At 38.8% G+C, this 26,164-nt stretch overlaps 1 protein-coding gene across 2 annotated transcripts; it reads right to left on the bottom strand.

Moving 5' to 3' along the window:
• Window positions 1-1,988: 1,988 nt before the first annotated feature.
• LOC117941620 (tubulin alpha-1B chain-like) lies at window positions 1,989-21,229 on the bottom strand. Of its 2 annotated transcripts, XM_034866580.1 has the most exons (5): window positions 12,758-12,763; window positions 4,334-4,350; window positions 3,442-3,664; window positions 3,203-3,351; window positions 1,989-3,102 (listed from the first exon to the last, which is right to left on the bottom strand). In XM_034866580.1, the coding sequence occupies exons 2-5, from the start codon at window positions 4,334-4,336 to the stop codon at window positions 2,125-2,127; spliced, it is 1,353 nt and encodes a 450-aa protein (XP_034722471.1). In that variant the 5' UTR covers window positions 4,337-4,350; window positions 12,758-12,763; the 3' UTR covers window positions 1,989-2,124. The 2 variants fall into 2 exon arrangements, with proteins under 2 accessions (XP_034722471.1, XP_034722472.1); XM_034866581.1 differs by lacking the exons at window positions 4,334-4,350; window positions 12,758-12,763 and adding an exon at window positions 21,225-21,229.
• Between the last annotated feature and the right edge of the window lie 4,935 nt (window positions 21,230-26,164).

Below are 26,164 nucleotides of genomic sequence, written 5' to 3'. Positions count from 1 at the left end.
TTATTTAATGAAATAAATAAGTGCAAGTAAATAGCCTAAATATACATAAAATATATGACTGTGTACACATTCTATGGTTTTAATGTGTCTTTTCTGGATGTGATGTGTTTCAAATAACCATTTAATAGCATATTTCTATGGTTAATGACTTAATCAAATAAAAAAAATGTGGACAGTTGCTATCAGAATTCGTGTAACTGAATTTGTGAATTTGGTCTGAAATTAGATTTAATTACTACAAATGCAGGTTAGTGAATACTGCTTAAAATTGACCCATACAATAATATTGTCTTGTGCAATGCCTTTGAAATACGTTTTTAATTAAAACTATTTTTAATGTTGATTATTGAATTAAATAGTCTAAAAAGATCAACTCACTAAATAAAAAATACAACAACTGCTGTTAACAGATTTCAAGTGGCTATAATAAAAGTATTGACTTAACCCCTCCCCATCCCTAGTAATTACACCTACTCCATCCTGGAGTATACATCTGCACATTGCACATACTATGTACTTTTATTCTGTATTTATTTTCTATTCCATATTCATTTTTAATATGTTTGTTTGTGTATGTACGCACACCAAGGCAAATCCCACTCACTGTGGCAATAAAGTCCTTTCTGATTCTGATTAATAAACCAGAAATTCCACTGTTGAAATGCAGTAGGCCTACATGCCAGTCTGCTCTGTAATCCTGCCTGACTAAATGAATACTCACCCACAGCTGACATGAAGCACAGATCAGATTCATTTATAATACCAGATCAAAGTTCAAATTACTTCAAATACTCCTTCCATCACAGGCTACCACAAGTTCAGGTGATCTGTTATCACCTGAACCTTAGGGATGCCAACGATGATGTGAATTATACTGAGTGTATCGGTTACTCATTGAGTGTCTGCAGAATTAAAAGATACACCGCAAATTACCTCTGGCAACATTTCCATAATGGTAGCTCACTCTGGAGAGTTCCTGGTTGAGGTCACGAGGTGGCAGTGTTGGCTAAACCATTCTTTTCCACAAAAAGCACTTTCTTCACCTAACCCTGCAAGCCTTGCTTCACTCCAAAGCGTGACACAAAACCCGTTGGAAATGGACAAAAGTAGATGAAAGTTTCAATAGAAATTATAGATTTTACTACAATATACTGTGACAATAGATGTCCTGTTGAAAGGATACAGCATTACATTTGTTAGTTTTCCTTTCCATCACATCTTCTTGTTGTACAGTATGATGCCACCAGAGGTCCCAATTTATTGAGAAAAAAAGGATTGGAAAACATTTGTTCTTTTACTTTCTGCAGTAGTTGCATAATGCTGGAGCAAAAACAGTAAGTTGAGGATTTTTTTTTTTTTAAACTGCTATACATCTGTTTTGGAGTTCTGAACATTAAAATATTGATAATAACCCTTACCCTAATATAGTGTTTTTCATCAAGTCAGTTGTTTAATCTGTATCATTTCACATTTAGTCTGAATATTTCCTATATTGGGTACTTTAAAGAAGATCATTCTCACCCACTGTCTTCTCAGGCATTTCTTGTGTAAATCACAAATCACCGTCAATTATTACATTTAAGATCTAGACTTGTTATACTGCAACAAAAAATGTAGGGCAGTTTGCCATTTCACCCTAGGTGTGGAGTTCAAACATCCATACAGTACAACCTGTTATGTAGATACGTTAAACGTTTAACAGTGGCTTAGCTGTACAGTGTGAGCATCTCCCTGTGGAAGGGATGTTTTAAAGAGAGCAGAAAATAGTGCACAAACTTAATTTTTTAAAACTTTAATAACAGATCAGAGATCATTAAAGCGGAATGCATGCCTGTTTAATATTACGCTCCATCATCATCTCCAAAACTATCTGCTCCAACCTTCTTATAATCCTTTTCTAGAGCTGTCCTGTCATGTCCTGTCTGGCCTCAGAGAACTCTCTCTCCTCCATACCCTCACCCACATATCAGTAAACAACGACAAACAACTACAACTACTGTGACACATTTATTGCTCAAACATAAGGGTACGCATCAAAATAACAAATGCAAAACATTGTGCCCTTGTATATTGTACAGAAAGAACACTTTAAATTTAGATACTTTACTTATTAGTAAGTATACCCTACTCCTCTCCTTCCTCCTCTCCCTCACCCTCAATAGAGTCCACTCCAACCTCTTCATAATCCTTTTCTAGAGCTGCCATGTCCTCCCTGGCCTCAGAGAACTCTCCCTCCTCCATACCTTCACCCACATACCAATGAACAAAAGCACGCTTAGCGTACATCAGATCAAATTTGTGGTCAAGCCGAGCCCAGGCCTCTGCGATAGCAGTGGTGTTGCTCAGCATGCACACGGCCCTCTGGACCTTGGCCAGGTCTCCACCAGGAACTACAGTGGGCGGCTGGTAGTTGATGCCCACCTTGAAACCAGTGGGGCACCAATCTACAAATTGGATGGAGCGCCTGGTCTTGATGGTGGCAATGGCAGCATTCACATCTTTGGGAACCACATCCCCACGATACAAAAGGCAGCAAGCCATGTATTTGCCATGGCGGGGGTCACATTTTACAAACTGATTGGCTGGTTCGAAGCAGGCGTTGGTGATTTCTGCCACTGAGAGCTGCTCATGGTAAGCTTTCTCAGCGGAGATGACAGGGGCATAAGTGGCCAGAGGGAAATGGATACGGGGATATGGCACCAAGTTGGTCTGGAACTCTGTCAGATCAACATTGAGGGCACCATCGAAACGAAGGGAAGCAGTGACAGAGGACAAAATCTGACTGATCAACCTGTTCAGGTTGGTGTAAGAAGGACGCTCAATGTCGAGGTTCCTACGGCAGATATCGTAGATGGCCTCGTTATCCACCATGAAGGCACAGTCAGAGTGCTCCAGGGTGGTGTGGGTTGTCAGGATGGCGTTGTAGGGCTCCACCACAGCGGTGGACACCTGGGGAGCTGGGTAGATGGAGAACTCCAGCTTGGACTTCTTGCCATAGTCGACAGACAGACGCTCCATCAGCAGCGAGGTGAAACCAGAGCCGGTGCCACCTCCGAAGCTGTGGAAAACCAAGAAGCCCTGAAGGCCAGTGCACTGGTCAGCCTGAGGACAGAGACGGAGAGACAGTGATCACATATGAAATATGCTGTTTAATTTAACATGTGAAAATTAGGCGAATTCTTCTTGATATTTTGTCACCCACCAGTTTGCGTATCCTGTTCAGCACCAGGTCGATAATCTCTTTGCCGATGGTGTAGTGTCCACGGGCGTAGTTGTTGGCAGCATCTTCCTTGCCGGTGATCAGCTGCTCAGGGTGGAACAGCTGGCGGTAGGTTCCAGTGCGCACCTCATCTAAAGAGACCGATTTATCAAAAATCACTTGAGGGTTTGATTTGATGAAGTAAGGTAACTATGGCATCTATATATTTAAATAGAATTTACCAACAACAGTGGGCTCCAGGTCCACAAAAAGTGCTCTGGGGACATGTTTTCCAGCTCCAGTCTCACTAAAGAAGGTGTTGAAGGAATCATCTCCTCCTCCACAAGTCTTGTCACTGGGCATCTGTCCATCTGGCTGGATCCCATGTTCCAGGCAGTAAAGCTCCCAGCAGGCATTGCCAATCTGGACACCAGCCTGACCAACGTGGATGGAGATACACTCACGCTGTGGAAAATAGGAACAACTTTACTTATCCGTACTCATTATTTTAGAAATGTGACAATGGAAAAGAAAACTAAATGGTAGACCCATGCTGGAGGAAAACAACAAGTTGTAACATTTACTGTGAAATGTTGCCAGACATCTAAATTAAGAATCTAAATTAATTTTATATGTATGTCAGTTGAACAAGTATAAAGGACCAAGCTTCTTGGCGTTACACAGTGGATAGTAGGGAAGGAAGGGTAGCTACGTGTATTCGTATCGAAACGGTCCTATACATATATATGTGTAGTACCGTTTCGTATATATACATAAAATATCTGCGGAGGGACATAATCTGTAACCTTTTATAGGGTTGTATATCAGCTATTTGCCTGATTCATTCATTTTATTAGAAAAAAAGAGGGTTGCAGTCAGGCCCTTTGTTTCATTTAGGCGGCAGAGGAATGTTACTAGTGAACCAGAGACGATTTGCACACGGCACAGTCAGACACACAGCTTTAGCTAACTAGCTAGCTAGCTACATTAACGTTAACTTAAATTATAGCTAGGCGCCGTCTTTTTTTTACGAATTAATTAATTCAAAAAATAACACAATTAAAACGTAACATTGTCATAAAAACCCGAAACGCTGCTAACTTATATTTTTATACTTTTACTTCTTATACTCACCATGTTTCCTGACGCTGCTTTAAACGGGTTGTAAGAGAGTAGTTAGCTAGCTAACGTAAGACTGATTTAACCGTCACTGATGCCTGCACTTTTGGTTGGTGTTGCTATGCGAGTCTGCGCGTTACTATGGGGAAAGAGCAGCGGAATCCGATTGGTTGAGGGTTACAAGAGCTCCTTTCCTATTATTTAAAATAAAACATTAATCTTCATTACACTGTTACCCTTAGACTGTATGAATACTAACAATCTATGGTGTTACCCTAGAAATAAAATTGTTATTATTAATATTGATTTATTTGTTTCTATGCTTGTTGCCATGGAAGATACTCATAGATATATCCAATTATTCATTCTAAACCGTATTTCTCCCTTTGTTTTGAACATTTATTGTTTTGTTTAATAAATTACTCTTCTGCTCAAAGAAACCAGTAGGCTATTATATTATTTATCAGCCGTATTATTCAGAAACAATTATTTATTGGGTTTGAAAATTAAACCGAACAATATTTAAGCACCATTTTATATTCTAAGAATAAGAAGACACTAAATGGATGTGTTCTCTATAACTTATTAATTCATCAACGTGATGTTATGTTTTTAACTGCCATTCCTGTACCCACTGGCGAGTATAAGCCTCAATGAGAATGAGGAATTAGATCTCAAATACAGCAAAATTATATTTCTGAGCATATCAAACACTTGATTTCCTGCACGCCGGTGAATTTTTCTGCAACCGTTTTGGCATTTTCTGGATCATTGTGTGGTGAAAATGTCTTTATTTATGTGTCGGAAATTATAATAGATTTTTTTTGGGGGGAGGGGATTGGATTATTGGGGGGTTTCAATCTCTGGATGGCTACCTTAGTGACCAATTGATCAATCAATAACGTTTTTTTTCACAAATAAGATGTTTTATATTTACTAATAATGTGTTGGATTCATGTTCATGCAGGGGGCGTCAAATCCTATCTCAAATGGAAAAGTATGATGAGACATGGACATGGCAAAAAAAAGGTGTTTATATTATGTGTGGTTTCAAGTTCATCAAAATCTCTGAGCATGGAAATGATTAGGCCATAAATGTGCCACTAATGGCCATTTAATTTCCAGCATATGAGAATTAAAGAGAAAAGGCTGCAGGCGTTAAAAGTCAAATAAACATGCATCTAAAAAGTCCCTTATTCACAATTTTTTTTACGTCCCTGTTTTATTATTCTCACTGCCGCCAGCTTATGATAGTAGTCGCTGTGCAGTTTGACAGATTTCCAGCATATGTCCTGCACAAACAGAGATTGACCTGACTGGACACACACACATGAAGAGCTAATACTTTATGTCTTTGGAACTGTTTGTATCCTTTTTGCTACAGGAACTATGTCACCACAATGATTTTTTTGCTTCCCATCACAAACAAAGCACGTTCATATAAAAGGAATTTAAGCTCTTGTCCCATAAAGTTAACTTTCCCTGTTTACTATTGTGCATATTATCAAAATTTCAATTCAAAGAGAATTTGTTGATGATTCGCCTTTGAGTAAACTCATAGATAATACACCCCAGAGTATACTTAGCCTACTTTTTCTGTTTTTAGTTGTAGCTCTCATGTTCTTCACATTCTATGGTTAATGTGCCTCAGAGATACAGTGACTATACTGCAAATAAACTGCATGTCTTCATATTGGTGACTATTTTGCTAGCTGATCCTCCATGAAGAAGTTGTAAATTCACTATATTTTGTCGTGGTGAGCTCAACAACAACACAAGTCTGGAACTGAAACAGGCTGATGATGCTCGTCTTTCATGTTGGTTCACATATGAGGAACACATGTGCTCTTCATTGTTTTTGCAAGGCGGATTTCTTTTAAATCTAAAGACCAATACATATGGTTTCGGTAAGGGCAATCCCAATTCAAGTAGACATGTAAATAATAATAATGTTTCTTTTTAGTTGAAGGAAGCAAGGACAGCCACTAATCATCACTAATCATTCTAGCTGCACTGTTAAAAGTTGACGCCATGTCTGATTTATCATTTTACGAGCTATGGTCAATTCACCATGCTGTCTTTTTGTCTGTATGGTCAGTTTTTAACTTAAACTTTTCATCTTTTACTGTCTTTTTTTTTTGATGCACTGCGTATCCTGTTGTACTTGAATAGATATAGTGTCTGCACTTGCAAGGTAATTGTACTGACACTCTGTTGCACTATGACTTTTTTTCTTACAGATATTTATTTGGGCATTTTCAGCCTTTATTTATTGAACAACTGAAGACACTAAAGGGGAGAAAAAGACAGGGGAATGACATGCAGCGAAGGGCCACAGGTTAGAGTCCAACTCAAGGCCGCTGGGTCAAAGACCAAGCCTCTGTATATGGGCGCACGTTCTACCAGGTACGCCACCCATGGGCCCCCACTGCACCTTTCTGCATGTATTTCATCCACACAGATTGGCATGTTGTCCTCGGGTCAAATTGACCTGTTTTCCTTTATCAATGTTCTTTTTAATTCCCCAAAATAACATGATTGATTCCACACAATGCTCGTTTGGCAAGTACAAATCTTTACTTTCATTAATTTTGGGTTTAAAAAGAAAATTGAAGTGATTTTGAAATTGTATGGAGTAAAAGTTGACATATTCCAGTCTGTGATTATCCATTAACATACATTCCTTTAATTTTAATCTAAATAATTCCTGATTTCTGCTTTTCTAATTTAAACGTTAGGTATAATTTCCTATAAATGAGGTTTATTGACCATAAATTCCAAAAACAACTGTAAAAATTAAAGTTTATAAGTTAGTGTTATGTAGTGTTGAAAAAAAAAAAAAAGTGACAAACATTGAAAAAAAGCATCAAAAGTGTTGAAAAAAGCTGCCAAAATGGAAGAAAAAGTTAAAAACAGTGATTTTCAATTTTGACGGGAAGATAACACAAGGGTTAAACATGTTCAAATCTAACTTAAATGTAAGGGCATACTAGTGATATTATGTCAGTGCGTGGATGTCATATGTCTGTGTGCCTATATGTATGTATGATGTGTAAGCAATTAGATACCTTAATTTCCTTTTGGATAAATAAAGTATCTCTATATCTCCAACTATCTCCCATGATTATTATCCTTTTTTACACCTTTGTGATTTCGTATTAGTCTATTTGCATGCAATAGTAATTAAAAGATATTTCTTAGAAGTAGGCTGGCTGCTAGTTATCTATCGATGACGGTGACAATGGTGTTACGACTCAGATGGACTCCCAAGACAAGATGGTGCTCTCCCAACTGGCCAATTGGAACGTGGCCCGGCCGATGAAACTATAAATCCTGAGATGAGAGCAAGAAACTGCATCGAGAGTTTTGAGAGCGAGAAGAAAAACATTTTGAGAGAAACCATTTTTTTTAAGAGAACTTTTTTTCACGCTGATAGCAAAAAAAAAATACATTTGAGGGTTTGAAAAGGTACTTTGAGAGAGGTTTTTTACCCCCAAATATTTTTTTTCTCTCAGATCATTGATGTAATAAAGAAACAAATCTGGCTGCAAATTTTTTGTTGCTGTTGTTCTCTTATTGTTCTTTATCCACACTGCTGCCACACCCAAAGAAGCCACATTAAGATGTGATTAAACCTTAAACAGGCTGTCAGCATTCTTTGCATAGAATAAACAGACTTGATTGTTTCAGGACTCACTGAAAGGAACGACAACACAAAGATAAATAACTCCAACATTGAAATGATGTGCACGTGTTTGGTGAAAGAAAAAGAAAAAGCGAGATAAGATTCAAAATGGTTCATGGGATTAATTTATCCTCAGATATCTAAGAAATTTAACTTCACTAAGCTGCTGTAATTTCATGGAGTTTTAATGTGTTTTCTCCTCAGTTTAGTTGCATGATGACACATACGCACACACACACAGACATTAAATGTCTACATATGAATATACGATTTTAAAGGCTGCTCTGTGGATCTCTTCAATACTGTTGGTTAATTTTGTACATTTTGCTTTCTTAAAAACAAAATTATAAACTGTGTTGCCCTGTGTCTGACATCTTATTTCCTAGTTAAATCACTACAGTACCTTACAACACACAGTTGGGCATTTAACAATGTGTTTAATAATGACTTAGTTGTGTGTCTCAAATCTGTTTTGTTCTTTATTCTTTGTTCCCCCTGCCAGATGTGATCATGGATACCATTATGGCAATACTTTATTGCTGTATTTTATATGTTCCAATCTCCACTTTGTGTCATAATATGTAAAATGATCCGTGTTTATTCGAGATTCAAAGGTTTAAAAAAGACTTTATTATCCCCTAGTGGCAATTTCAGTCATGGAGAAAGAAGACGCAATCACATGACAGCCGAAGCTAGTTTGTATACCAAACCAACAGGGTGGAACAAAGGGCAATCTTTATCTATAAGGGCCACATTTGGCCCCAATGGAAGCATCTGGAACTCAACATGCAAAGGATGTTGTTGGTCCAAAATGGAAAAATTACGGTTGAAAGTGACGGATGATCACCTAATGATACATGGTGTTTGGTATGCCTTTGAGATAATAACATAGTAACGTTCAAATGGGCTGCAACGGCTTCTGAAAAACAATTTTTCTCAGGTATTAATTTTACCGGTATGAATAATAACCTATAAAGTCTGTTTGCAGGAACATTAGCCATTCTTTTGTTTACACAACTGCAAAAACACAACATGATGCAACACACTCTTGCATCTTTTGTGGCCCTACACTAAATTTCTGATAACTAATGTTACCGAGAATCAGACTCAAATTACAATCAGGCTTGCTGTACTCTTTGCAACAGCTGCAGTGGTTAATGTTGCCAGTATATACAGTATAATGTATAATGTATTCAGCTCCTTGGCCAAGTACATTAAACATGCAAACATAACAAGGAAGCGTATGTCACTCACTGCATGTCACATTGTATTATTAAGTTTTACATAAATTATTTAGACACAGCGAGAGCTTACATCTATAGATGTTGAAATCACCATAGAACAATGCATCTGTTGTGTCAACAAATAAAAATAGTACATAAATGTGTAATTCATTGAATTACATGTTTCGTGTCATTGAATTCAAGTGATTTATTAAAGAGTGAAAGAACAAACTTTACCATAACTACAGACAGAAGAACGAGAGAGAAAATATGCAACCAGGACAGAGGGGGAAAACAGACACACATGATTCCAATTAGGGGTGTCAAAACTCTGCTGAAGCTGAAAAAATACAAAAAGTAGGACAGCTGTGTCCTCTGTCCCACAGTTTGCTATGCTCGAGAAACAAATACATACCTCTTGTGCACACCTAACAAAACCCATATGCATAAATCTAGTTCCTATGGACATCACAGTCTCCCCTCAACCATCCACTGGGGCTCATGATTTATTGTCTCTACAGTGTATACTGGTTACAGTTTCTCCTTCAGGCACCAAACATGTGCTCTACCTTCAAGACAAGTGTTCACCAGCAGCAAGTTCCCAAGCAAAATCCAGTAATTCAACTTTGCTTTTGTTGAAGAGAAGACACCCATGACAGGATCCAATTACCAGGACTCACTAATGCTTAATGTTGTTGAGAGAAACGCTCAAAGTGATAACAGACATGTAGCTGTCAGGGTTGCCTCAGGTAAACATCTTTTTCATTTTAAAAAGGCGTGATGAGAGATCTGAAAGCACTTCATTAATCACAACGCGCAACCTGTACATAATGGAGAAATGACAGATGGGTCGGAGATCACATCCCTAAGACTTGTGAGCTCAGTTTATGAGCGTCAACCTTAGTCATAAAGTTGCTGAATAGCACAAAAAAACGATCATTACGTGTAAATGTCCTCTTTTTTTCCTTTTTTTGCTCTGTTGATTTCCTCGTATGTCACAGTGTTTTTCCTTCCAGGTACTGGATCACACTCCCTAGTAAAACTTTCTCTGCCCTCTGATTTATGAGAGTAGAGATCCTGTTCTTTTCTGAGTCCAAGAAGCTGCACACTCATGAGCTATCATACTCGAGGTGAAACAAGGCTCTAATATTTGGAAAAATACTCTGTCCTCAGATTAACTGCCGGGTCTGGTTACAAGTGTGCTAAATATGGAATGGGGTACAACTAATCTGAAACAGTTTGGGATTAGGAATGGTGAAATACAACATGAAGGTAAACCTTTACACTCATTATAAATACATGAATAAAAGTTTCTTCAATAAATCACCCAAATGTTCAAAAAGTTCTCAGCTATACCAGGGGTTATGAGAAAACCTTTATAAAAGTGATTGTGTGCACATCCCACCTTCTGGCAGGTGCAGGACCAATGAGAAATACTAAAAAATGTAATGTCCGCAACACTGCTCTAAGCTCCCATAATTTAATACAAAGGCACCATTTCAACGCTATTGGCTCTTCTTCAGGCAAAATCATGTGCTATGAGAAATCCATCCAGCAATATGATAGCAGTGCATGCGTGAGCATTGAGAAATGACTGAGACTGTAAGCCATATTTCAACAAACAGTGGTGTAGTCCTTTAAGTTCTTACTATCTTTGCGTATTTGCCTGAAAGCACAATTAAAATACATTGACAAAAAAGAAAAAAGAAAAAAGAAAAAAACCTAAAGGGAGTGCCACTTTGATCTTGAGCTCAACTATAGTGAATTGCGGTCATGTGGTTATGGTTTGCACTCAGGCTAAAGCCCATTAAGTAGTTTTGCTACTAAGTATAATTGTAGCTGCATGATATTAAGATAAGAGAAATCACTCTGTTTATGCATTTAGTCCATGGAGCTAACTGCACTTCCACTTATCAGTGAAGAAGTTATGTTTTTCCCTCACTAATGTTTATTTTGTAATAATTTATAATTGTGAAATCGTACATATCGCATTCTTTCTTTCCAGAACTTGAACTGTACTGAACTGTAACATGAATGATTTGTGTTAGGCTGAGCTACTAAAGATCACAAACCTGAGTCTGGTCAAATCTTATAATCTTATCTGCACTATTTGCTTGTTGAATACTAAAGTCCCTGCCCAGACTTGAAGAATATCAAGTAGATGAGCTAAACTAATGGCAAGACAAGGAATGGAAGATTTACAAACACATGCGAACATCATTGCGATTTCCCAAGACAGTAAAAATATCATTGGCAAGAAAGTGTAGCGAGGAAGGCCAAACATATTGGCTACATCAACATCAAGACGGCAAAAACAACCAATCTAAGAGATAGAAAAACGAGGAACATATTGAAGGTTTTGCTTGCATCTGACTTTTAAAAATGTGGAAAACAGAAGCCCTTGATGGGGAAAATGATTGAAATGAAAGGACAGTCCTAGTTTCCCTTAGAGCAGGGGTGGCCAACCAGTTAAGCATGGAGAGCCACAAAAAACCCTGCACCATGGCAAAAAGCCACACAACACATGCACTTCCACACCACAACAACAACAACAACGACGACTTGATCTAATGAGTGCGATTGACTCAGTGGGAAACCTGACTTTGTTATTCACAATCCTTTTCAGGTCTTGCTTGAACTCGCTTGTGGCCACATAAAGCAACTCTTTCACTCATTTGTCCCTGAAGGGGCTTTCAAACAATCTGATGCAGCAGTGAAAGGGTTAATGGCGAAGGTTATCTGTGGCTGCTTTTTTTTTTCTCAGGTTGCAGAATCTGTAAATCTGCGAATCTATTAGCAGTATTGGCAGAGGCATTCAAATGCGTTTTTTTTTACCCATCTGAAACAGGTTTCAAAAAGTTAAAAACAAAAATCAACCAATGCCTCCAGCCACACAGAGCCTCACGGGAGCAGGCAAAGAGCCACATACAGCTCAAGAGCTGCAGGTTCACTACCCCTGCCCTAGAGAGAAAAGGTACTGTAATTATCATTGTGACTGACAGGGTATGTTACCTAAGTGTTGAAAAAATGATTAATGACCTGCAGTGGTACCTTAAAGTGCATGGTAATAACATTGCTTCATATGAAGAATGCAGCAAGATACAATATCGGGGATTTGTTTAAAAAGATGAATGCACAAAAGCAATGTCAGCAAAATAACACTTTGTCATAATAGTGTTATTAATATATGGCCAAAGTGTTCAACCCTGACCCAGTTTAACTTAGGTAGCTGTATTGTGACAACACAGCTACCTAAAATACAGCTACCTAATAAAAACTGGGGCGGGTTTTTGCATTTTGGCCATGTTCTGTTTCTGACGCTAGATAAATATCATTCAAAAATAGTCTATAAAAGTCAAACGAATTTATTTACTCGTGAAACATAACCCACAATCAAGGTAGGAAGCCATTGCAAATCTTCCTGTACAGTAATAAGGTTACTGCTTCTTTCAACACATCATGACTTGCAGCCCTCTTGGCTACATTTTCCAAGTGTGGAAAAAAATGGAGCTGTGTTCAGCATGCCAGCACAGATAGAGGAATTCAACAATCGATTTGCATGTTACACTGAAGCATGGTGTCTGAATAACATGGCAGAGTCATGGTGTAAATTATTGTAGAAACATACCTTCTTTGGTCCTGGGATGCAATCTTATGACTTAGTGTATTGTTTGTTGATTGTATAATTATTCTTTTAAAAGTCACAAAAAAGAAGTATCCTTTTGCTGTTAACCAATGCAGAGTCATGAGGAGCTGGGACTCCTCATCCAGACTCACCAACCTTATAAAAAGGTCTTACAATTTTTTTACTTACCACCATTAAGTAAATTGACTAGTTTATGACTAAGCTCTTGAATCTTAACATTGTCAAAAATCTCTTTCAAAGTCCCAGAGGAATTCAGAGTTTGACTGAAGTCCCCCCCCCCCCAGTCAAACCACTTGGATGGTTGACCTTTGTGCAGAATGTACAGAGTTCCTCACTAAAAGGCTGTTTTCCACTTGATCTGCCAAATTGGGGACGTTTCTCCGTGTTTACATTACATCTGAGTTTAAGACCTGTACACATTAGTAGGAATTACAGTATGTCCAGAGCACATACTCTGAATAGACTGTTCAGTGAAGTAGGAGACATCTTGTATACAGCAGCTAGTCTTTTGCAAAATAACGGAATCTGTATTTTTCAAAGAGGTAGTTAGGCAATCTCACCTCACCTCACCTTTTTCAAAGTGTAAAAAACCATATCAGATGCAAGTTATTCATCACTGCACAGTACTTTTATACGTCTCAAAACTAGTCTTAAGAGGATTTTGGAACACGATTTTAATGTTGTTGGAACTCATCACATATTCCATTCTGTCTGCTGGTTCTAATAACTGGAATCATAATTTCCAAGTAATCAGTTTTAATGGACTTCAGCATTGGATCAAATTCAAAATATCTCGTGTGTAACTTTTCTAGTAATTTAACCTGACTCTGTCTTGACTTTAGAATACCCTTCTGTGGGTTTAAACTATGCTTGACGACAGGAATATGTGATGACAGACTTGCTTCACTCCACGGGGATGATGAGGTCATATCAGGCGCGGCCTTAATATAATTAAACCATAAAGCTGTTGCTTTCACTTAAAGTTTTCTTCCAGAAAAAACAACTTACATGGAACTTCTTACAACAATTCTTTCTTGTGCTACGAAGTAATGATTCAATTAGATATCTTCCTAAGAACATTATATTACTCCCATGTTGGTGTATGTTGTCTCCCCGCGGTGATGAAGCAAAACTGAGCCAATTCTCAGACCATCGCACTGCCGCTGGCTGGACAGCGAGGAAACGGCAGACTGGAAAGTGCAGGGAATCCCATCTACGTGGCTGCTGGAGGACGGGAAGGGGAGGGTTGTTGGCCACCAGTTAACTGCTCCTGAAGGAAAAGAGTGAATTACTGCCTCCTCGCTCCTGTAACCAGCGGCAAAAACAAAACCTTTATGTGTAATTTAGAATGAACAATGATTTCACTGCGAACCTGTGCACTAATGACTTAACTATAAAGTCATGTGCAGTGGATGATTTTCAACATTATTTACCATAAATTGGGAATTTACATTATTCCCAAAGGTATTGTAAATTCGGTTCTCCTTGGCTCCTACTGTGCATGTGCATTCATGAGTCCATTCTGATGCATTGCAGCTTTTAAAAAAACACTGTAAACTTGAATTCCACAAGGGTGAAGAATTTTACAACTGGTTTAGGTCACAATATACATTTTTAAAGGTGCACCATGAGTTCCTGCATGGTTTCAGTGCAATTCCATTTTTGTCTCAAATTGTAGGCACCCTTCTTGATCCGCCGGCTGCCTGCCCCTGTGGATACACTGTGGAAAAGCACGGTCTTGGGAGACAACACAGGGGCCGTAAACGTCAAATAAACACTGATGGCACCACGTCCTAGCCAAACTTTCACAAGATGGTTGGGGGAGGGGTTGGAGGTTAGTGAGCATGCACGTAATAGCGTGGAGATAGTTTTTGTTTGACGTTTTCGACCCCTGTGCTGTCTCCTGAGACTAGGACTGGTGGAAAAAATCCATACAGCATAGTATCGCGATATTTTCAATGGCAACAATGTGTCGATACACGGACGCTGAGTATGGATCTTTTACTATTTATGTGTTTGTCTGCTTGACAATCTCATTTTGCAGCAACACAATTGAAGCGATATGAACAAAAGCAAATGTGTCTTTTTAGATAAAACAGATGCTGACAAAGTCTCCTTTTGTAGTCATAATTTGAAATTAGGAAAAAAGGTTATAAATTGCAATATATTGGAGAATGTTGGGCTTTTTTACCTTTTATTTACAGGTGCAGGCAGTTGACGGATCAAGAAGAGAAGCCTGTGATTTGAAACAAAACCAAATTGAGCTGAAACCATGCAGGAACTCATGGCACACCTTTAAATAGCCTAACTTTAGTAACTTTGTTAAAAGAGCCCTGTTCTTAAGTCTCTTTGCGGGCTTCCGGTCGCATGTAGGATTCAGTTTAAAGTTCTTAAACTCTTAACTACAGAGCATTGCATTGTCAGGCACTTGCATACTTCAACTACATATGTTATTTCAGGTCTTATTTGGTAAATTACTGTCTGTGCTTTTTGACTTTGGAACACTCTGCCTCCTCTCTAACTGGACGTCAAGCTTTATCCATGGACTTGATGAAAAAAATCAGACACAGAACTATCTTTTTGGACAGGCGTTTAGTTCACCCATCTGCCATTTAGTGTTTATGCAATACATTTTAATTTTTTTTGTGCTTATAGATAGCTTTGGGACGTTTCCCTTTATTATTGTGACAATGGATAGCAAGGAAAGGGAGAGAGAGATTGGGAGATGCCACATAGCAAAGGGCCACAGGTCAGATTCAAACCCAGAACGTTGCAGGACTCAGCCAACATGGGGTGAAGGCTCCTGCTGGGTGAGGTAGAGGTTGCCCCAAACCCTAACCCTAACCCCAAAACTAACCCCCAAAACAACAGAATACATTATACAGATGCTTTAATAGACACAGTCAGGCTTTATTGGACCATTCGCACAAGCACCTTCGTCATGTTCTAGCTGTAATTTCTGCATGTTTTAAATATCATATGATTGGACAATGAGGCAGAAAGTAAGGATGAGGAGATTACCTTGGTGGAAGAACGAGTGTGTGTAGCTCCTTAGACTTTCACGCTGGATTTTGGAGTCCACATCTCAATAAATCCCTACAGTTACTGTAATATTTGCCATTTTTATAACTACAATCTTTCCCTGTACTAAACCAGGTTCTTACTTGCTTAACCATGATACTGTGACCATAACTAACTGTTTTCTTTTTGCAACCTTAACCATGTCTAAGTTGTCATGTGCAGTTACTTTAGAAACAGGGCATTTTAAACCATTGGTATTTCACGTATTTTGGGGTTTTGTAGAATAATTCATGACAGTCTTGTCTAGCAGTAGGGTTTAAAACTCACAAATGCCCTGATCTCGGTGTTTAAACCCAGTCGAGTGGCTCTTTAAGATACTTTGTTTTAACTACTTCCTCAACGGGTTATATCATTTTATTTTCTTAACTTCATTACTGCAATTCTGTTGGTATTCCCCAAAAGGCGAACGTTTCTGAGAAGGAGTGACATCACTGTGTGGTGTGATAGATCACTCCAGTCAACACCAATGGGATACTCTCCATGCTTCAACACGATATGCTGCTGCATGTACTCCATTGGCACAGTGGAAAAACATCTGGATGTTTTGGTGAGTAATAAAAACACACACAAATGAAGCGAAACTTGGACATGGTCCGCTGGTTATACTGTCCAATTAAAACCGTCTTGCACTTTCCTAACAATATTAAATATTCTACAAGATGTGGAGGTAATGCCAAGAATGCAGAACATGCAGTAAAAATAAAGGGTGTCATGACACCACTGTCCAATATACAGTACGTGTGCAATGTATGAGGATGGTGTTACAGAGGAAAGGAGAAGGCTTATTTTATAGTTACACCAGACTTTCTTAACTCCTATTTTTACAAGTGAATACATTCTTCTTGGAAACACTCAATTTGCATGAAAAAGCATTTCCCAGCTGTTGGAATACTTTCTAAGTTGAAAAGTACAATGAAAAAGAAAATAAAGTAACAACAACTGTAGAAAATTACAATGAGCTTGCATACAACGACTAACACTAATAACAACTTCTGGTATGATAGTACTGTATATAATATTCTAATAAATGGTAGATCACACGCACACACACACACACACACACACACACACGCACCCACACACACACACACACATACACACACACACACACACACACACACACACACACATCCCCATTATGAACCTGTTCTTCCTCTTCTTTTGATAATCTATTTTTGGCTTCTAAGTTTTCTGAAAAGCACATCAATGATTCTATTTGTTAAAAGCAGGCTGTAAATAATCTAAAATAAGCCTCAGCTTGTTTTGTGAGCAGTTTGATTGCTCTGGCTGTGCATTATAGTTACACTGGTGCATTATATACACTCGTCCACACACACCTGGGAAATTTGGGAGCACAAACGAAAGAAGAAAAAGAAAATGATTAAAATCAACTGACTCTAGCATCCCAGCTGTAATATAAACTCGGGATGATGGATTTGGCTGCCGTTTGGCTCTGTGTAGTGTTTCTATGAGTTTCACAATTTACACACACCCACACACACACACACACACACACACACAATTTTTCTTCAGCGGCGGGACTGTCCTCTCTGTCGGGGTGTCTTATTTGTGGATCCTCAGGTGGCCGTAAAGAAAAATCCGTGATCCAAATATTCGGCTGCAATGTGGGCATTGGAAGATTGAGGTGGTGTGTGGTGGTGGAGGCTTTCTTAGCTTAGTTCTGTTTCGTGGTGCACCCTCCTGCAATGCTTTTTTTCAAGTGGTCCCTGTTCAACCCAAGATCCTCCCGTTTGCCGGACGTGATTCTAAACTTTTTCAGGCTGGTCTTAATAATGTCCTTGTTCCTTTGGCCCACTGGAGGCCCGCTGTCCTTCTTTTAACTGGGAGAGTACGAGGATCTGCTTAGGGAGACGGTTGTTGGTCATGCGGATGACATTGCCTGTCCATCATGGTTGGTGCTGTTTCCGTTTCCTCCAGAATGCTGGAGTTTGTACGTCTGTATTCCCAGTTGATCCTCAAGGTTTTTCTAAAGGCTGTTTGATTGAATAGTTCCAGGGCTCTCAGGTGTCTCCATGGCAGGGTTGGGAGAATCACAGCTCTGTAAACCAGGAACTTGGTTTGAGCCCTCAGGTCTTGGTCATCAAAGACTCTTGTCCTGAGTTCGGCAAAGGCTCCGCTGGCACAGATCAGGCGATGGTTAACCTCAGAGTCTATATAGGCTTGGAGGAGAGAAGGCTTCCGAGGTAGGGGGAGTGTTCCACGCTTTCCATTGTGGTGTTATGCACTTTGATGATGGGCTGTAAGTAGCTGCTGGGTGGCGGTTTCCTTCAGGCTATATTCTGAATCCTCCTCCTCTTTTTAAGTTCGACGGACATTGTGGATCGGATGAGGTGGTCTGTCAAGCGGTTGTCAAAGTCTATCATTGGCCTTGTGATGTTCACAACACAGCGGCCCCTGGCTCTTACGATGACATAGTCAATGGGGTGTCATTGCTTGGAGCAAGGGCGCCTCCAAGATGCCTTGAATTTGTTTTTCTGGTAATAGAGAGTGTTGGTTGATGACGCCATTGGAGTTGATTTTACCAATGCCCCCCTCTCCTCCTTGCAAGTGCCCTTTCAGAGGCGTTGGTCCTGGCCTACCAACCAATCTTTATTATTTTGAGAGGTGTTTCTAGTATTTCTTCCACACTATGTACATTCTGAGAGGGGAAAAATATTAAGAAGATCTTACAATATAAAGAACAACACCACCCACTGAGATCTCAATGACTACTCTGTAAAAGTAGAAGTCATGGCACAGCTTTTGTACATGTTTGTGTACATCACTCACATGGATATATTGGAGAACTCTGGCGTTAAGGATTATTCTGGCTGTAACCCCCGAACTGGGACAGTGGCTCCAACTAATTCCAGAAGAATGCATTCCAAGAAACAGCCGAGAACCCTCAGGCTCCCAGGCCTCTGGTGGAGGACTCAAGCTTGATGGAAGAGGAAGAGGACCGCCCAGGATGGGGCAAGTGATGATTTATACATGTGTGTATGTACGTAGGACTGGTTACAAACAAATTGTTGCCTTAGTATCAAGTATTATGACCTTATTATGACCTTCAACACGGTGGTTCACAATCTGCATGCCTTCAGGACCCTGAGGTAGTGAATCCATCAGGACCAAAACCTCCCCTCAGCAATCAGTCTCACCATCAATGCCCTGGACTCCCACTGACACTGGCTCATGACTCACGTGTGTGTTGTTGTATCTTCAGAGCCGTGTCTACAGTGTGTGTCACATAGGTGGAATAGTGCTGAAAAAAGAAAACTGTTGTTGCAGGTTTTTAATAATAGTTAAAATCCTAATTGTGTAATGCAGGCTGTCCTGCAAACCAGTGCTTATGATGAGGCATTCCACAGTATTTGGGTTGGCCCAGGCAATGAAAGATGTTGCACCTGAAGGTAATGAATTGCTTTTAACAAGACTTATTTGAACAATGTATCCTCATGTGTCCTTTCATTAGCACGCATGAGCTGTAAGCTGTCAGCTGTCAGCTGTCAGGTAATAATTCATAACAAGTCACTAGGTCAAATGTAGCCTAAAGCTGCGGGATATAGCTCAGAAGAAATGCACTAGTGGTAACAAAAAAGCAAAAACAAAACATGAATGGTGTACTTGTCACACTAAATTTTCCAAAACTAAGACAATAAGCCAAATACTGGATCTTACCATCAGAGGAGTTTATGAATTTTCCAAAGTGAAACATTACTAAATCTTGTCTATACATGTGCTGGTGTTGGGCTAACTTTGGGAAGTTGTTGTTAATCCCTTTCGTGCTTTGAGCCTGCCATGGAATTTGGGATAAACATGGGACTGCAGCTGCTGGTGGTCAAACTGTTTTTTTCTGTAATCGCGCTGGTCTCTGCAAAGAAAGTGAATTCTAGCTCTGGTAAAATGTATTAATGTGAGATGCACCTTAATATTCCGCAGTAAAACAAAAAAAAATTGAAGACAGGAGAGCTTTGAGTTGAAAAGTACAGGGTGGGGGAAAGAAATGAGGTGGAATTGAAGTATGATTACTGAGTTTCAGGAAAAATGTAATCTCTGCCACATTTTCTTCTTAAATGTACAAATGTATCTTACATTTCTACGGAAACAGGGGCACAGGGGTATAGTACTTAAAACACACTGAAATGACAAATACTTTCAGATTGTGTATTGCAGTAGATGAGAGAGAGATGAGATGAAAATTGTTATGTAACATGAATAAAAATCCAAATATCCAAACAAATCAGCTTGCACTTGAGTAGATGAAAATCTCTACAGTGTGTCACCAACTATGTATTGTTCAAGGAAGTTATTCAAGAAATTTGTTTAAAATGGAACTGTATTGACCGAAAGGGGATTTTCATGCTGTATGTTACATGTAAAAAGCACATAAACATGAAATACAGTGAAAATACACAAAAAAACAACACATAAAAACACAAAATGCCATGTGCATGAAGAACTGACAGCATGAAATCCAGCGATAACCATTCACAGTTTTTGAACAAACCATCCACATAAGCCTGAAATAGTGTTGGATGAACAGTATTTACAGGTAGCCACCGCTTTGAATTGCAGCCCGCATCACACATTTTCTAGCAGTTTGACCTTGCAGTATGGACATCAGACTACGACACAGTGGTCAGTCTTATGGAATTTATACAGAACTTGAATCCAGTAGCAGAAAAAAGTCAAGGAATAGCTTGATGTTAAAATATGGCCCACTGACTCATTGCTTCTGTGTGGCAGTAGTTCAGTGCATTTCCCACTTGTCTCAGTTTCTACGTCACCTGATTCCCATTAAACACTTGCTGATTGCTGAAGCAGTAGTGGAGGCAGCTGTGAATATTTTCTGTGTATGTGTTGTGTCGCATTTTCGTCAAAATTGACTTTGCCACGTGTGTGTCATAGAAAAAGAATATGCAGGGACATGTGGATGAAGGGATCGTGTTTTCCTGTCAGACCCAAGACATTGTTTAATCCACATGTGATTTATTTTGTTGCTTTTTATGTAATTATCTACACTGGAGCCAAATAATTGGTATTTTGGACCTGAACGGGGCGATATAAAACATAATGACTGTCTGTTTTTCACAGGAGAAGAACATTGAAGCCATCTGAAGACAGCACAAATGTTGAAATCAAATGCACTTTGATTTATTTAGTGTACAAATATGTGGGTAGCAAACCATGTGAGACATTAACGGTTAGGGTAAAGCCCAGAAGCCTGTTCTTTCTGTAATATGAAAAAAGCTCATAATTCTTGTATAACACCATTTCAACTATGTTTGGAAAATTATACAAATGTTTTAATACAAAATCAACATTAATTGTGTAAAACAAATTGCATATTGATTAAAGCTACAGTGTTTTCTGTTTTTATGTGGGCATAGCATGACGATTCCAAATGATTTATGATGGTGTAAGTTTTGGATTATAGAAAAATGTTTTCACACTGCCACTGGGGGTGGGGGTGGTGGTGGTGGAAGGTTGGTGGAGAGTAAACATGTTTTTGGTAATTTTGTGTTTTTTTGTGAGGAATCAACATCTTTCACAAAGGCAGATGTGGATATCAAGAGCGTAAGAAAAAAAACAAAAGTCTGTTGTATTTACGTATCTAACTGTATTCATTTGGAACCTTTCCCTCACATTTTGAACTATTACATGAACAGATTTATGGACTCCTGTATACTGTTTTCTTTGGATATCTGCAGAGTTCACTCTGCCAGATAACTTCTTTAACCCTTGTTCACAAATACCCTTTGATTTGTATTGACATCAACGGTGATAGAGACAAAAGCATTTAAGCTCAGTGAGATCTATCATTTTATAATACATTTATCCAGGGGATGAACCCATAACCTTCCTCTCATACATCATTCCAGCAGCCCAAATATTATGTAACGTCTTGGTCTTCATTAGTGGAAACAGTCGAACAAAATTTAAAGTCTGCCTGTTTTGGACCTAGCCAAAAGATGACACAGGCATGGTATTTTATTATGATAAATACGTTTGTTGTTATTGATAATTATGGCTGGTATTTTAACATTGTATTGTACACAACATAAATGAATAACAATGTGCTAACCAAAGACATGTGGGTGTGGAAATGCAGCCTTTTACAACATGTAACCTATATCTAGACAGAAAGTCTTTTAGCCACATAGAGTACTGGCTAAATTTGCTCAATAAATTGTCTTATCAAATATAGAGAGGATTATTTATTGGGCTCCATCTATGTTGCTCCAGCAGTTATTCCCTGCAGTCTGTCAGAGCATGAAAGGTTATGTAACTTTTGAATCTGCTTCTCTGTATGACACATACCACAGAGATGGGAAATAAAAGTTGCTGTGCTCTATAGCTCTTTATCCCCTGTGTCAAACGTCAAATAACTTTCAGGCTTATTAGTGTTAGGAAGTAGTCTAGACCATCTTGGTTGAGTCCAAGGCAAGTCTGACGACCGAGTCCAAACGAGAGATGGTGCACTGCGGACAAATTCTGTGTGGTGTGTGTCTCCAGATGTCCAATGGAGGCACACACTGTCACCAACAATGTCATTGCCTGTTCTGGATGGCTTTTGAAGAAGGCCAAGACAAATCTGAATCAAAATCATCTTGAGTCTACCAGCACTAGTGTTAGGATGGTTTAACAGCTCACGCTCGCCTACCAATTCCTGACAATAAAGAAGAAGACATACTTTATTAATCATAGGGGAAATTACGCTACATTTCATGTTTGTAGTTACACACAGACCTGAAAAACAGACACATGCACAGGACCCATACATGCACAAATTATGTTAGAGTGAGGGGTTGCGCATGGATAGCACCGAGGAGTTTGTGGTTGGGTGCCTTGCTCAAGGGCACCTAGGCAGTGCCAAGGAGATGAACTGGCACCTCCACAGCTACCAGTCCACACTCTGTATGGGGACTTGAACTGGCTCCAGTTCCAAAGACAAGTCGCTACGGACTGAACTACTGCCACCCCACAATAATTATGCAAACATTCAAGTGTGTATCATTCACTTCTTAGAACAGTAAACTTGACCTGACTGTTTGCCGGTTCCTCAGTGACTCTATTGCCAACAACAGTGACAGATCAGGGTGTGTTGTAATGAACAATTATAAATTCACATTTTTACATTAACCCTTCTGTTGTTCTCGGGTTAAATTTGACCCATTTTCAAAAGCTTTCTATATCAGAAATGTTGGTTTCTTTCAACCAAATTGTCAAAAGAAATAACGTGGATGGTTCTTTACAACGCTCTTGACAAGTGAATTCAATGATCAGCTCACTACTTTCATTGAATTTGGATGCTTCAGTTAATTTTATAGCATTTGAAATATATACTGACAAAAGAACATCTGAAAAAATGTGGAAAAAAATCGTCAAAAACATCAGAAAAAGTGACAAAAAACGGACTCAAACATCAAAACATTTCCAAAACATCGGGAAAAGTGACAAAAGTTCCAAAAAGAGGACCAAAACATTGAAAAAGTTAAAATTTTTACACAGAAAAGAGAAGTTGCGTGGTTGACCCGAGGGTTAAAGACAAATTAAAGTGCTTATACGAAAGGAATCCAATGGCATCTTGTGGCTTCGCTAGATCTGTCTGTGAAAAGGCAAAAATCAGTGGATTTCAGACTAGAAATGGGAGTTTTTTAAAGATACAAATCTTGGTGATTGAGGCCTGTCTCACAAAAGTTCATCATTGTCAGGCTATCATGAAGCCTTTCTAAAATCTGAAGTGATACCTAAAAAACTAAAAACTCAGAGATATCTTAAGTCAACCAAGAAAAATCCAAAGTAGATCACGCCCTGGGCCGTTTAAAAATTGCATCACAATTATTATTTTTTTATCACAAACATTTGTAATCTTTAGATTTAGACTTCTCTTTATTAATCCTTTTGGGATGACTCCCGCGAGGAAATTGAAAATTCCAGCATCAGTTTTAGCAAGAAAATATAAAAACATGTAAATAAAAAATAAAAAAGACAGTATAAAGACAACAAAATAAAATAATGTGAACAATATGAACATTCGTAAATAAAAAGACATGAAAAAAATAGACCATAATCATTATTATCAAAGTGTCCGTGTTGAGTCCAGTGTTAAAGTCTTAAAGTGACCAGGTGTTGATGTGAGTCGACCAGGTGTTAATGTAAGTAATTTACACATTGTTTACACATTCATGTTGATGTTTCACCAATTCACAATGCAACGTTACATATCTAGTGGATTCACATCAATATACTGGGATATATAACAAAATCTAAAAAAGCCATGGGCCCAAAATTAATAATAATTCTTAGTTCATGAGACGTGCTGGATAAAGTCAACATGGAGCTGATAAGACACCTTCAAAAAGATATTCAAACACTTGCAAATGCTTTCCAGTCATTTTGTCTTCCAAAACTTAAATAACTTATTAACTTAACTTAATTCACATTTGAGCATATTATCAATATCTGTAACAAAGGCACCCTGTCGATTCAGATGACTTGTCATAGTTTTGCAGCCATGTAAGGTGAACTTCCCTCACCTGGAACTGTCACTCAGAACTGAGCAGGAGGACAGTGATTTGTGTTGAGTAAATCTGAAATTGCTTTTGCTTGGGTGCAAAAATGTTCAATCGCACCCCGTATATCAAATGGTTGAAGACAGCTCTTATTTTATTGTGGCCAAGTCTATACATGATGGTAATGCAGTGGAAAGTCATCCAAGACTTCGCACACAACCCCCCTGTGCCAGGAACATGTCAGCGTTTTGGAGTCGGTGATGCATCCAGATTACGAGTCAATTTCACACAGCTGCTCTGACACACATTAACTTGGCCAGAGAGTTCTCCTGGTATGCTTATCTGATTGATTAGAGCCAATTTAAAACAGACTGAAACCTTTCCTGAAATCAAAATTCGTAGGTCACATGAGGCAGCATACATACACATGTACAGTATATAACATCAAGAGCATCGTCATCAGCATGCATGACTTGTATGGAATCATGTATGTGCATATGTGAAGGCATGCATGGCCTATTAGACTACAACTCCCACTATTATCTGTTTTAAAACCCATTTTACCCTATTTCATTTACATCTCTGTAAGGGAAAGAAGGGGGAGGGGGGTGTGAGTTGGGGCTAACCGGTCTCTTTGCCAGTACCTTGTTTTACAGAAGGACTCTTTGTATTAGTTTCACTTCATGGATGAGGTGTAATATCTGTTATGTTCAAAATCCCACAAATAAATCATACAAAAAAAGAAAGAACTAACATGCAAATGTAATGTCATTGATTTGCATCAATGGCACCGGGACAGCTCAGTTAGATATAACAATATCAGCTTTTAGGGAAAATGTGTGCTTTTCTAAAATCTGTCCTGCCAAACACATGAAATCCTACAAGATGGACCATTGGTTGAAGAAGAGCTGCAGTTAGATCCAACACCTTTTTTATAAATTATACTCTAATATCCAAATAATGGAAACTTATTATTGCAAAGCATCAATTGATTATTGAATTCTGTAACACTCTTTCTAATTCTGTCTAGGATTTGCTCTAAAAATAATGCTGGTCTGTAATAAAATATCACATGTTGATTCCATTCTCTAGCAGTAAGAACATGTTTTAAAAAGCTGCAGTGTGAATGACCTTTGAAAGCTAAAAATCATGTCATTAATATCCGTTTGGGCCCCAAATACCAAACAACAAAATACTTGCAGATAAGTGAAAGCTTATTCGCCATAAAGATATTGATGTGGTGACATATTGGCTGCCTGTATGGTTTCACTTATAAACAGATGAGCAGACAGCTGCCTGTTGGAGTATGTGGTGAACATGGAAACTGGCCAGTGAAATATGAGTCTGTTGTTGGCGATACCAGCAGTTTCATAATGTAATCAATAATATAATAAAACTAGAGGGAGGCAGGGCATACAGCCCGATCCGGTTGGGGAGAGTTCTAGCCTGACCAGGCTCCTCTCTTTACCCTGTCTCTTAGTTATGCTGTAATAGTTTTAGACAGCTGGGGGACTTCCTTTGACACACTGAGATCCTCTCACCTCTATCTTTCTATTTTCCTATTTTGTGTGGATCCATGTCTCAGAAATGCTTGTTACTAACCTAGCTCTGGGGAGTCATTCCCCGGAGTCCTTATGTCCCTATGATCTATGCAGCTGAGGATGTTTAACTGATACTGAAATAGGGTCAGTCAAT

This window comes from Etheostoma cragini, chromosome 3 (genome assembly GCF_013103735.1).
Source record: "Etheostoma cragini isolate CJK2018 chromosome 3, CSU_Ecrag_1.0, whole genome shotgun sequence".
In the NCBI taxonomy this organism is placed as follows: domain Eukaryota; kingdom Metazoa; phylum Chordata; class Actinopteri; order Perciformes; family Percidae; genus Etheostoma; species Etheostoma cragini.
Note: the sequence above shows the minus strand (reverse complement) of the source record. Positions and strands in the feature narration are given on the sequence as shown.